We start from the raw sequence: 14,555 nt of genomic DNA on the forward strand, positions 1-14,555 counted from the left end.
AAAACCAAAAAGCCACCAGCTACCCGCTTCAACAAAAAAGAACAAGATACCACAAATTTTATGGATCTGAGAATTTTGTATTGCCTCCTCAAAAACACACAAAACCAACATCTGAAACTGGAGCATTTAAACCTGTGCCTTTTCCAACTTAAAAATATTGCTTGCGGGCATTGTTGTTACTTTGACATTTTAGGTAACAGGAGCTTGATGAAACTGCCAATTCACTTACCGGACTCTCTTCTTCACAAGCTAAAGCCGTATGCCAAGAGAAATAATAGGCACATGCCGCCTCATCGAAGGAGACAAGGAAGGGCTGGCTACCTGGCCCAGCATCAGGCCTGCACACAAAGCTGAAATAGCTTGTATACTTCAGGTCAGGATTTGCAGGGCAGGACTCTCCTCCGCTGTAGCTAAGTTTCAAAACTCCATCTTCATAAGTTAATGCTTTGGTCAGTCTTCCAGCACTGACTGGTTGCTGATGGCCACCAGTGACACAGACACCTATTAACAAGTTTAGAAGTGCAATGGGTGGGTTATGACGGAAGGAAGCTTGAGTTAAGCAGCTGTGCAATCCACTCCTTGGGCTGTTATATTTCAACAGAACTGAGAGGGATTACATTAGTTACACCAAGTAGCTGAGAACTTTGAGGACTTCGCTCAGAAAAAGGAGGGTGTGAACAAAATGTTACAGCGTGTGGAAAGCACTCCTTCTTAGAACACGGGGTTAAAATTGTTCGTTGACTCACTGGGCAGCCTTAACACAGTCACTTGCTCTCAGGCTCAGTTCCCGATCTATAAAATGGGAAGAACTGTGACCTACATCTAGCTTGTGCAAGAAAGTAATAGAATTCAATGTTAGCCTTTTTCATTAGGTGAGATTAGATGATTCATTGGGCCACTTCCCACATGCTGCAGGGCATGATCCTGCACTTCCTCCTCTGTGCACCCAGCATTTCCATCCTACCAACAATGGCAACAGCCATTCAAGTGTGCCCGCAAAGTCCCAGTCTGTATAGGCCCAAATCCCAGTTGATATGCCAGATGAAGTGTGCAATCCGCTCAAGAATCTTATACCCATATGCATGGAGGGCCAGTCACATTAGAGGTGGCACTGGTACACAGAGTAGGCAGGAAGGAGAGCAGTACAGGGTAAAAGCTATTTCCAATTAAAGTAGTAGAATTGCTGGTTGGATTAGCTTGGTTATAAGTACAGGGACAGTTTCATGAGAACTCCATAGAACTTCCATGAGCTCCACTGATATGTCCAGGCTTACCAACTCCACTGCCACATGGACCTCTGGCTTCATCACACACACTCAGTAGCAATATTCTCTGGTTCCTGTAATCAGGGACAGTATAACCATCCTGCCTCTTTAAAGAATTAAGGTCAAAGAGATGGCCTGCAAGAAAAGGGAGGGGGGAGAGGATAATTTAGGTTTTTAGCTTCCCTGCAGAGAGCAATTGAGATTTTTGTTTACCCAAGGAGTAAACCGCAAGATGACCATCAACTCAGATTGCTTTCAAAGGGGATTAGAGAAGTTCATGGAGGAAATTGTCCTTATGACTATGTATTACCTCCAGGATTAGAATACCAGTTGTGGGGAAACACAAATTGGGTGAATGCTGCTCTTGGGTATGCTATTGGGTGAATGCTGCTATTTGGGTGAACACAAATTGGGTGAATGCTGCTAGCTGGGCACTGTCGAACAGGATCCTGACCATATGGGCCTTTGATCTGATAGCAGCACTCTTGTGTACTTAGACATACGCTTAGGAATGCAAAACAGGCACATGACCCATACAGGTACATGCACCAGAGATGTGTGATTGGTTGCAGCACCTTGCTGTGCGCATGCATACACACTAAAGGGAGGTTTACCCAGTGTTGCGTGTGAAGCGGCCCATAAAATGAGGTAGCAACCACTCTCCCTCGATTACAGACAATCCACAAATAAATGTGACATTATTGGTAGCTTATGTTGTTTGCCCTCATAGAAGTATTCGTGTGTTCTGTTTCATATAACCTTCTGTCCTATCGGTGGCTATTTGGGCATCTTGTTTTTTCTTCCACAGAATAAATAGGTGTATCCTGTACAATTGAACTGTAGCCCCAATGCAACCTTCCACTTGCATTTTATGGGTGCATTCCCTGTGATACAACAGGAATGACATATACCTGCAAGATCCAGGAGTTAGGGAAGGGGTCTTGCTTTAGATGGCTCAATCCCAGGCATCATCCTTAGCATATTCAGGTGGGGCTGGGAAAAGTCCACCTGAAACCCTAGAGAGCTGCTGCCAGCCAGTGTTGACAATACTGAGCTGGATGGGCAACCTGCCTGCCTCAGTATAAGGCAGCTTTCTATGTTCCACCAATGGACATGAGCAAGAACGAGTAACTATCACTAGGGTGTAGGAGGCTGCTCCCTTCAGATTAGCTTGGGATCTCCCAAGATGGTTATTTGAGAGTCCTAAGTCCACTATTGCTCTCTCCCATGGAAGAACGATTAGAGGTTGATTCTGGTTATAGCTACCCCGACCAGGCCCACGTGTGTGTCAAAGGCTTACCTGTAAGAGGGTTGGATACTGTGCAATTGTTGTGCACGTTAGTTTTCAGAGGACACGCAGCAGCTGTGAACCATATAAAAGTATATTCACAATCCTCAATGGCTGTTATAAGTTCAGGCTTGGAATCCTGGACAAAAACGGATATGAAAAAGTCAACATCTGCAAAACTTCTGCGCTGGGGTACTGACAATATTTCTTGCAGCACACTTTACCCTTTTGGGGGGAGGCAGCTGGAATGTTGACCCCTAGTAGCAGCCTACCTTCCCTTCAGAAGGTCTTAGCAAAGTTATTGTGGCCAAAAGACACAAAAGTATAAATCCCCTTGGACATCCATCAGTTTAAGCTTCTGTTATAGAACCCCTGGTCACCACCCAAGATTAATCTGGACCACACACTGTTTGTTTCCTTTGCAGGGAACTACTCTGAAACAAGATCCCCAGGGCAGCACAATTACTGCCTCATCCCGCCAAGTGTAAAGGAGGAGTTTTAGTACCCACAGCTGCAGATTTGGGGGTAAATTTGTCATCTCCATGCTATCTAAGATTCCAATCCAATCCCATGGTCCATTATTACCCCCAGGAACCTATGCAATGGCTCTTCACATGGGGGGGGGGGGGGGAGACATAAAAAATCCGACCTACTTAGGCATACTTACAACTGCATTTCCGTCACACTTGAAGCGGATTATTGTAGACTTCTTCCTGATCTGGTCTGGACACTTCTCACCATTGATGTATTTAATAACAAAAATGCCATTTTGCCATTGGATTCCCTCAGACACCTCACCCAAGTTTATATACTTGGACCCATCCATTAGGCAGGCTGCAGAATCCGGTGAACAGAAATCTATGTTTGGCACCAGAAAAGAGGGTGGGGAAGAGAAAATAAAGGGTTTAGCATTGCCTGATAGCCTACCCCACATTCTCTGGGTGATGGTGGTGTTTTGGCACAAATAACATATTCAAGAAATGCTACCAAAAAACTTTAGAGTCGATTCAAGCACATGTTTCTGAGGTGGCTACACCACTTCAACTTAATTCAGGGGAAAGTTGGGGCTTCTGAATGGGCAAAATCTATATTATTTTTCAGAAATTATTTCGACATTATTTTTCAGGACCACAATAACTCAAGGACCACTTCTCCCAAAATGAACCACCCTGAGATCACCATCTGAGGCTCTTCTTTGTGTGCCTCCTCCATGAGAGGTCTGGAGGGTAACAACATGATAACAAGCCTTTTCTGCGATGGTTCCCCGTTTGTGGAAAGCTCTCCCCAGGAAAGTTCATCTGGCACCCTCATTACATATCTTTGGGCACCAGGCAAAAACGTTCCTCTTCTCCCAGGCCTTTGGCTAATTAAACTATCTATGGCCTTTTAAAGGGGGTGTTTGTTTGTTTGTTTGTTTGGTTGGTTGGTTTGTTACTACGTTGTGTATTTTTGTGTTTTTATATTGTAAACAACCCTGTGATCCTCAGATGAAGGGCAGTATAGAAATTTAGTTAACAACCACAACAACAAACTTGCTGGTGTGCCAGCAAGGATTTGGCACACTGGGTCAACTTTAGACAAATACCTCCCCACATAAAATTGAGACGGCATAGTTCCTGGGCAAAGAAACAACACATATAACTAGCTCTATGTGTCATTTCTATATATACTCAGAATCAGCAAGTCTAGTAATAAAATTTAGAGTATTTAGGCTATTACCTGCCATCTTAATAGTAAGATGTTTGGGGTGTGCTAGGGAAAAATACCTTAACATATTAACCTTCAATTAAACAGGGAGGTATACAACATTACAGTGGTACCTCTAGTTACGGACTTGATCTGTTCCGGGGTGCTGTTTGCACCCCGAAAAGTCCGTAACTAGAGTGCCACTTCTGCACATGTGCGAAGTGCGCAGAATGCTTCTGTGCATGCATGCGTGGAGAAACCCGCATTCCAAGCTGAAAAGACGCAACATGAACCTAAAGCAACATGAGTCATATTCAGAGCAGAGCTATTGAAAAAATGGATCTACTCCCAAGTATGTCTTGGTTTGCTGTTATTCCCAAGATAGAACACATTCCCACGACTACACAAAAATAAATACCAGGGTTAGGAAAAAACATTGCAAAGAGCAATAGGAATCAAGGACAGTGTGTTCACAATCAAAGGTAGGAGCTGTTCCATTTACTACTCTTTTACCATGTAAAAAACCTATGTTCGCATTTACAGTGGGTTATAACAGTGCTTTTAAATCTCTTATCCCACATCCAACTCTTTGGACACCAATGTTCTCAGTTTCAAGGAAGCTATGTAGGTCATTCCTCCCTTGCTCCAGGGTAATTTTTAAGACAATGAGGCAGAACTGGTACACTGTTGCACAAACAGAGAATGCTAGGAGAAGTATCAGATTACAGGATGCTTACAGTTTTCACTTAGCCTTAAATAGGACACAGCAGGTTTCATAACACAGCTGCAGCCATAAAAGAGTGAAGACAGCATACACCTGCCCTCTCTACATGGAGAAGCCCAATATGAGAAACAAGACGCAGCGGGTGCACAGTGGATTGCCTTCTTCATGACACTCCAGTTCCCAATATACAGCTTATCTTGCAAGCAACATCAAATTTTGCTATGCTTTTCACCTGGTGTCGAGGCAACAGACAGGATGCTTAGCTGTGAGGTAAGTGGAGATAGGTCTTCCCCCTCTCCCTAAGGGATCTTGGGGCTCCAGTCACACTGCTACAGGATCCAACACTACTGCCACACACACACACACACACACACACACACACACACACACATTTGGGTAGCAGCAATGGGAAGAACATGATTGTCAGTGGGTGTGGCTTTCTGCCTTCTAACATTTACCCAGCAGGCAGTCAAGGCCACGCACTTCTAACAGCACATGGGTTTGCGGAAATGCCTTGCTATGGTGAAGTGGTCCCCAACATTGCTGTGGCCTCCCTTCTTTCCCACCCTGCCCCTGTGCAGTTCAATCCCTCTACTCAGCCCCACTCCTGCCTGTGGGCACACGCAGCCTGCGCTGTCTCTCCAGTTCTTACCCGCTCCTCGATGTGGCACCAGAGATTTACAGACGTTAATGTAGTATTTTTGAGTAGAGTTAGTCATTGAAATGGCTTCCCAGTTCTCCTTATGCCGTGTCAGAGAGGAGAGATCGTATGAGTTGCCGGTACTGTCTCTGCAACAGAACAAAGGACGTTTTACAGCCAAAAAGTTAACAGGAGACATCCTGCGGAAAAGCACATCAGCAATGTAAGGAGTGCAGAAAAGTGCCATCAAAATCCAAGCAAAATTTCCTGTCCTGCCACATAGCTTATCTAACAGAACGACCGCCATTCTTCTATTAACTACTCTAGCCGCGCAAAAGCTTCTCAAGTATCTAGGGGTTCAGTATCTGAGAATCTGTACAACAAGATAGTCTTTTTTGAGAGATAGTCTTCTTTGAGAGCCAGTGTGGTGTAGTGGTTACAAGCGTAAGACTCGTAATCTGGGGAACCGGGTTCGCGTCTCCGCTCCTCCACATGCAGCTGCTGGGTGACCTTGAGCCAGTCACACTTCTTTGAAGTCTCTCAGCCCCACTCACCTCACAGAGTGTTTGTTGTGGGGGAGGAAGGGAAAGGAGAATGTTAGCCGCTTTGAGACTCCTTCAGGTAATGATAAAGCGGGATATCAAATCCAAACTCTTCTTCTTCTTCTTTTTTTGACATCCACCATCTCACCACCACCCACTTGTTAGTTGTTTCTGCTGATGGCTGGGGAACAAGAGTTCTCCCCCACCCTCCAAAAAAATAATCATACTGAATAGCTGCTTTAATGGCCTAGGCATCGCCATTTAACACAGACGGGACAGGAAGCCCTAAAGAAGGGATGGGGAGGAAATAAATTTATTGTTTTGACAGCCAGGTGAAGTCAACTTACTTATAGGAGCACTCGATAGACCTGGAAGGTGGGCAGGCAAGAGGAGTGTGCCACTCAAACAAATAGGTGCAATCCTCCATTTCCTTCAGAAACACTGGCTGAGAAAAGAAAGGTAAAACCCCCCACAACCCGTTACATACAAGCCGACAATACCAGTAGGGCTGAAAGCAGACAACCCTACCCCATCCGAGGTCTGGACTACGGATTATGCAAAACAGTAACCATCTGCAAAAAGGAGCTTCTGCTCCAATGCACCATCTACATCTTATACTGGGGAAATGCACTGTGGTCCTATTCATACAAAAATTTAAAACAAGACCAAATGGATTTTAACCAGAAGGGTGAATTTGAAGTATTTTGACTAAGATAAATAACGGATTCAAGCTCATCGCCTTGGCATGTGCTGCTTTCACACTACACTTTATTTATTTGCTCAGCAGTTTTTACCTTTTCTTTTTTAAAAAACAAAGTAATTTTGTTACTAACATATTTAGCTGCCCTAACAATATTTGGGTTTTCAGTACTCTTGGCCCACCCTACTTACCTGATTCACATGCTGCATACAAATAAGCTGAATGAGAGCATAATGAGGATCTACCTGTGCAATTATGATTGGTGCCACATAAAGTCAGTGGAGAGGGAAGGGCAATGGCAATTATGGAATGAACTTGCAGATACCAAGCTCTATGCACATGAGTGCATGGCGGTTGTAGTGTTCATGTAGGGCCCATCAGGTGGGCTCAGGGGCTGCGCATGCCTGTGCAACCCTGATCTCCAACTGCACATATGGCCAGCAGGGGCAGAATGTAAATCTGGGAGATGTCTCAATGATTCGCAGTAGATCAGTAAGTCCCCTATTCCCAGTTGTTTAAAAATGCCAGCACAAAAATGACTCCTTTTCCTCCTCTAAATTATACAGCTGAAATGAAGAAAGCTTGCCAGGGCCGGGGCAGGGAGGAGATAGAGTGGGGGGGGGGGGGTTGTGCATAGAAGCATCGTGTCTCCACTCCAGTCTGGAATGCAAAGTAAAATTCCTAGGTTCAGACTATTTTTATTCAGACTATATTCTTTTTCACCAGGCTCTGGAAGGTGGATCTCTAGGTTCTAGTTAATTATATATAAAAAAGGGCCATGCAGATCCTGCAAGTCTGATGTCTGCCCACCCAGGCTCTATGTGGTTACAGCTATGTGTGCTTAGAGCTTATGGCTTTGCAGGAAGACAGTTACATAAGGGGTTTTGACAATCACATCTGAGATTAACACCCAAGTCTGCTTACCTGCGAATTACTTTCAGGATCACAATAGAACAATATGGCTGTTGACCGCTGATATACCTTGTGGCATGTCTCCCCGTTGGTGTAGTTAATTTTGATTAATCCATTTTCGTATGTCAGCTTTGTAGTTTTCAAACCTGAACAGTGAATTATAAAGAGTATACTAACTGAAGGCATAGGAGTTTTGTACTGTAAACATTAGCCATATAGACTAAAGTTAATTCGGCCCAGTGGGTCCCCCAATGCTGCCTTATTTTGTCAACAGTCAGCTTGCAAAGCACACTAGGGAATGACAGCTCTAAAAAGAAAAGCTTGGACTCATCCCATTTCAGTATCTAGTTGTTTTTTTAATAGCAATTCCACCCCCACTGATGCTAAGATTGCAGATTTGTTGAAATTGGGGAGGGTGGGGGGTATGCTGACCTGAGCATGACCTGGGACATGATCTTGGCCCTTTCCCATCTCCTCTTCCCAGTGGTCCCACTATCCAACCCAGTTTCCACTCAATACACTACAGAAATGCAATGACATCTCCAGAAGGGCTCTACAGGCAACATGACTCAACACTCTGCGCATACACAATACCTAACTTGTTTTCAGCCTGCCCAACAAGAACATAAATAGAAGTCAAAACACATTATATAATAAAATGTATTTATATAAAAATAAAGGTGTGTGTACACATGTACTTTATTTACACCCCACTCTGTGTTTAGTTACAGTATGCATACATGTGCATGTCTAGTGCCTGAGTGTGCATGTGTTCATACACAGAATCTGAGCACAGTGCTGCATCTGATCAGAAATTGTGGTGGAAGTATGTGGAGGGAGGTGCCATCTCCAAACTCAACTGGGTTCAAGGTTATTTTACTAGTTCTCAACTGTGGACTTCAAGGTCAAATGCTAATACTACCCACGGAAGGCAGGTGAATGTTAGCTGTGGGAATAGCCTACAACAGCCATCACAGCTACATGATGACTTAGCTGGAAATCTCAGGAACATCAAGAGGTATTCCTTCCACTAGATAGAAATACTAGACAAATGTGTGGATTTTAAAATAAAACTACTTAGATGGACATTTGCTCTGGAAGTACACCTTGATACTTCATGCATCCTCCCCTCTGAAGCCAGGCAAACTTCCCCTGATATATCCAAGCCGCTACATCCCAGAATGACATCTTACCTGCTATTTTTTTAAAGCTGGGGTCTTGTTTCTTAATTTGACATGCCGACACAACATCTGCAGTTGTTCCTGGTTCTTTGCACTTCCCCGCTGTTAATCCATCACAGACTCTGAAGTAGTAGTCATATTCCTCAGTGCTCACTTTCACATCCTTCCCACGAAGCGGTGTCAGATCATACACATGACCATACCTTGGATCTTTTACTTGACAGTTCTCACCTTAAAAGAACACCAAACCCAGGGAAATGTTACTCACATGCACACAAAGCCTTATTCCCAGGTCAACGCCTTGGTCCAAAGGTGGACCAGAGATAACATTTTCTGCATATGAATGTGTGCATCTGTTCATTTCAGAACGTTGCAGTTATTTTCGGAAAGTTGTTTTGTATGAGAAAGGAGTGCATTTGCAAACTTTTGCAGAATCACTCCATTAACAAAAGCTACATATGATTTTCTTATTTTCTACTCAAAATGCTTTGCAAGTTAAGATCAGCTGTGCCATGTATCTGGAATCTCAGTAGATAGATAATTTCATAGAATCATAGAGTTGGAAGAGACCACAAGGGCCATCGAGTCCAACCCCCTGCCAAGCAGGAAACACCATCAGAGCACTCCTGACATATGGTAATTTAAGGCCATCTGAATTGTCTTATTTCTTCTTGCATTCCAATTATGTACTACTTTTTTGCCAAGAGTTTTAGATACATTAGTTAAATAATTTTATTTAACTACAAATACTTACCCTCAACCCTGTGCACAGGACAAGCTGCTACTGTTCTCCAAAGAAACACAAACTCACAGTCGTCTTCATGTTGAAACACTGGTGATCCCTAAGTAAAAAGGAGTTTGTTGTCAGCTTTAGACATGAAGTTCTGTTTATCTCCTTATATAAATTCAGTATATAAATTCACCCACCATTAAGTTATGTAACCAGGACTCAAACTGATCCAAATTCCTTGTGGTGAGAAAACATGTGAATCTTAGATACTTGCTATTCACTGATCTGTCCAGGGTTATTTTATATACCTGTTATGCAGAAAATCAGCCTGGACAAAAGTATATTGCATAATTAAGCCTGAAGTGCCACTGAAGGGTCTTTTTCAAGCTGCTGGCACAACTTTAGGCAAGAACTCAACATGGCCCACACTTCAAGCATCACATATTGTTTGCCTACACAGAGGGATTTCCATGTAGAAAGTTGTAACCTGTTGCTGTTGTTGTTGTTAATTGTTACAAGAATTTATATGCCACCTTTCATTTTACGAAGAAATACCAAGGTGGCTGGCCCGAAATGAAAGTACTTGCTTCCATGAGGAAACAGCAGACTTTTGAACTTGGCACAAGGCGCTGCAATATTGATGCAATCTTTTCAGTTGTACCACACAAAGCGGATTACACAGAAATGTTTCAAGGAGAAATTACCACTATATTGTAGAACAGCAGACATAAGCAATGAGAGAGAAGAATCCCTTTTGAAAGCAAAATCTGTCTTCTTCTCAGAGCAAGATGGTTCTTGAGCAGGTGGCAGTTGGGGGAGTGAAAGGCTGCCTTAGCTGGAATATGAGGAGCCAGATGATGGCACCACATGTACATGTGTCCCACATACTTACAGCTTTTAGAGGGGTCTACCTGGGACTATGTTAATTCACCATAACGATTTGAAAGTTCAGAACGTCACAAAAAAGGAGAGAGGTGTTGCTTGCTCAGGAAACTGGAGCACAAGAATGAATACTGCATCTCATTCGCAATACTGAGGTGTGCTTCTCAAGTAAATGTACATTCCATGTCAGTATTATTAGGGTCCTTGAAGTCCGCTTTGTAAATAAGCTGCTATATGCTTTGCAAATAGAAGCAAGCTTGATCAGCTACTCTGAAGAGCTCAGCTGCTTCCTATCTCATAACAAAATAATGTTGCTAGTTCTAAGCATTTGAATTATCTCCAGATGGGGGAAAAGGAAGAAGAGAACACAGTGGTACCTCAGGTTACATACGCTTCAGCTTACAGACTCCGCTAACCCAGAAATAGTGCTTCAGGTTAAGAACTTTGCTTCAGGATGAGAACAGAAATCGTGCTCCGGCGGTGTGGCGGCAGCAGGAGGCCCCATTAGCTAAAGTGGTGCTTCAGGTTAAGAAGAGTTTCAGGTTTAGAACAGACCTCCGGAACGAATAAAGCACTTAACCCGAGGTACCACTGTATGATCAAATGTTAGTGGCAAGTTACAAGGGTCCCTATGCCACACCTTGTTTGTCAGGATGAGCAGCAATCACTTCAAAATGACCATCTGGGCAGCAAAGGATGCAGCTACGTGGCAGCTCTGCATGTGGTACTCACTCACTCACTCACTCACTCACTCACTTGAAGGGCTACTGGTCCTTTCAGGCTGGAAGTGGGGGAAGGACCCTGGCAGTGCATGTAAACACAGCTCCAGAGCTGCACAGGCACAATGGGAAGGGGGAACTGCAGCTATGCAGGCAAGCCCTTCAATAAGCTTGCAAGGTTGCTAAAGGAAGTCAAGTTTTTTTACATCCAGACTATTCGGCATCAATAGACAGACCCAAAAAACTTACCATACTTTGATCACACTGGAAGATGATCCGCGTTGAGTACTGCCTGTTACCTTTGCACGTGTCCCCACTTGAGTACACGATACTAAGGGACCCATCAGCGGCAGCCTGAGGACGCATGTGAATCATGCCAAGACTCTGACCTTTGTCCGCGTATTTCACACAAGATCCAATTATACCACCTGCAGCCAAAAGGAACACTTAAACATGTGCTTTTAAACTCCACTAAAAACTTGCATTGATCTCTTTTAAAAGAAGGTCAGGAGTAATTCATAGCAGTTTTCACTTTAAGAGTACTGGAGCCAGCAGTGCCTGGGCTGACCACCAATTGCACTTGGGGATCCCGTGAGTGGAGCTCCACCCATGAGATGCTCCCATGAAGATCAGTAGAAGGGACTCTGCAACTGATTCTTTCCCCCCAAAGCCCCTGAAAAACAGTTTCAAAGAGTTCAGGAACCCTGTACTTCAGGCACAATCACTGTAGTGGGAGTCTCTACTGGATCAAAGTCCCTTCTGTGAATGGAAGCAGGTACTACTCAAAGAAGATCAACTCTGGATATAACCCGGTGTAAGTCAATGAGTTACTGAAATGGGAATATTTTCCCTCAAAGTTATTAAAAACCATTACTTTGTAATCAATTTCTTTTTAGTAAAAAGAAGTTGCTGTAAAAGTTCTATCTCTGCCTTTTTGTTAACAGCTTAAGGGTGCTTGTCCTGGCCCTAAAGCTCACCAGCTTGGCATTTTCACATAAGATTCCTGAAACTAAAAGTCATTTCCAACTGTTCTTCCATAGCAAAATATAAATTCAAAGTTTAATCCAACCCGAGCAGGAAAAGAAGATTAATTGCATGCATCCCGCACACCAGTGTGCTTCCCCATAAAATGCCACAGCACCCAAATGTAGCAGCGACTATCTCCGCATCTATCAAAAGGCTCAGAAACTGTTCACCTGGATTTCACCAACCCTCTCTCAGTGGCAAGTTAAAGTGCAAGGACTGCCTTTATTAGAGTTGGCTCGTGGATGTCTGAATAATTTGAATGTCAAGCTTCTCTAAGCATTCAAGTGTATCACCGAAGCTACCCAGAGGGGCTATGACAGCTCTGCTGCGCAGTATCAGGAAAAACTATCCAAAGAGGTGAAGCAGACAGAGACTGCCAGGAGTGAGGAAGTCAGAGAAGAAGGGGAATTGAGGTGGTGGGATATAGCCTGTTGCACTGACAGCCCCTCAGTTCCCATAAACCAAGTCTAATGCTTACCAGGGCATCCTGGGATGGGGGGAAGGCGCTTGCAAACGCTTAGAAAGAAAGTTCTTCCTTTTGCATCTTTTGATGTATCCAGGGCAATCCAAGGCTCACTTGCTCTGCTTAAGTCACTCAGGTCATACTCATTACCAGCTGAATCTGAAAAATAGTAATGCCAGAAACCACAAAATGCTTAATTAAGCTAAGTCTGCAATATTCAGTTGACTCCAGTTTAAAGGATTACAGTAATCCAAGCCAGGCAGCCAAGATAGCAAAATGCTGTGTGATCACGTAAAAACCAAGAAGTAAAAAGCAAAGACAGGCTCAACAGGCTCACAATGAGGCACAGAGAAGGGGACCGGCCAGAACCGAATGCCTTGACTTGTGGGAGTGGAAGAGCTTCTGCCAGCATAAAATCCAAAATGGAGGGTAGAAGGCAGCTTACACAAGGCAGATAAAAAAGGAGAGGAGGAACAGAATACTCAGCGTCTCCAAAACATACTGAAAACTTGAATGCTCAACATGTGTTGCCATGAACATTCTTCAAGAGCACTTACTGAGAAGAGATTTTTTCTCCCAACTCTCTAAAGAGAGATGTTGGTTTAATAGGGCGGAAACCCCCTTTTGGGCAAGTGCCCCTGAGGAAGGTTCCTATCAACACCTGTCAGGTACTCCATTTTGTGTCAGAAAAAATAGTTTCACTACATTTTTATAGAGGTTGCCTCTTTATGTTTGCTGTGCTAGGGCAAAGCAACCATTGAGACAACCCAATGTCACAATCACTATGCTATTAAGCACAAAAACAGAACCTTTGGCTGGAACAGCCAATGGATTTTGTTTAGAGTGGAATGCCTTAACTTTCAGTGAGTTGATGGTAGTCAAACACTTCATTATTTTTTTTTAATAAATTTTTATTGAGTTTTCAAAATTTTATAACAACAAAAAAACAAAAAAAAACAAAAGCAAAAAAATTCTTTCATAACCCTCTTTCCTGACTTCCCCCCACCCCCACCCCATGCATCCCAATTCTCCTGTATAATTCAGCAAGTTCTTATTTCACCCTTCAACCTGTTTTTGTTATGCTTAAACTTAATTTCCTTTACTAGGCCCAATTTAATTATCTAGTTCTCTTGTATACTTTAAATCCATTTTCTAAGATCGATCCAGGTTCTTATACCATAAATTTCCACTTTTTCATATTAGAATCTAGATTAAAATAATAAAACCCAAAAAACATAAGATGAAGTGAGATTTCCCCCCCCCCCTTCCTCCCTGCCCTGGTATCTGTCCCTTCCCAGATCACTGTCCTCTTGTAGAACTCTTAGCCCGGATTTCTCACATCAGAGGCTTTTAAGTCCCTTTGAGTCTCTCTCCGCCTGTTCTGTTGGTAGTCCTTCTTGTAGGTCTCCAAGTCTCGAGGGATGTTGAACACAGTCTCTTCACCTTCTCTCCAATCACATTCCAATCGGATTTGCTGCCAGGGTTCTAGCAGAAATTCCCCCAAATCACAGTCAGCAAGGCCAGAAAAAGGGAGAAAGTCCCAGTTATGTTTCTTTATTCCTTTAACTTTCCCTCCATAGTGTCCGTAGGCTTTCTCCTTTGCTTTTCTTCTCCTATAACTTGTAATCCAAAAGATTTCTCTGTTCCCTGGCTGCACAAGTTCATATTCCTGCACTTTTTCCCCTCCAGACTCCTTTTCCACCAGCTCCAAATATGTTTTTCCTGGTTCAGTTGTAAAATCTTTCAAAGTCGAGTCCTCACTCCCATCAGCAGAGTTGTTTATTTTAGAGATCAAGG

The 14,555-nt window shown here is 43.4% G+C and overlaps 1 protein-coding gene across 1 annotated transcript in view; it reads right to left on the bottom strand.

The window, feature by feature from the left end:
- Positions 1-14,555, bottom strand: part of IGF2R (insulin like growth factor 2 receptor) — a 71,875-nt gene that overhangs the window by 19,480 nt on the left and 37,840 nt on the right. Inside the window, exons 24-34 of the mRNA XM_028723827.2 lie at positions 12,774-12,917; positions 11,519-11,697; positions 9,693-9,780; positions 8,951-9,169; positions 7,770-7,903; positions 6,493-6,590; positions 5,616-5,752; positions 3,221-3,411; positions 2,566-2,692; positions 1,275-1,400; positions 230-501 (exon numbers count right to left, since the gene is read on the bottom strand). Coding sequence (XP_028579660.2) covers positions 230-501; positions 1,275-1,400; positions 2,566-2,692; positions 3,221-3,411; positions 5,616-5,752; positions 6,493-6,590; positions 7,770-7,903; positions 8,951-9,169; positions 9,693-9,780; positions 11,519-11,697; positions 12,774-12,917 — 1,715 coding nt within the window. The remainder of the gene's footprint in view (positions 1-229; positions 502-1,274; positions 1,401-2,565; positions 2,693-3,220; positions 3,412-5,615; positions 5,753-6,492; positions 6,591-7,769; positions 7,904-8,950; positions 9,170-9,692; positions 9,781-11,518; positions 11,698-12,773; positions 12,918-14,555) is intronic.

This window comes from Podarcis muralis, chromosome 3 (assembly GCF_964188315.1).
Source record: "Podarcis muralis chromosome 3, rPodMur119.hap1.1, whole genome shotgun sequence".
NCBI lineage: Eukaryota > Metazoa > Chordata > Lepidosauria > Squamata > Lacertidae > Podarcis > Podarcis muralis.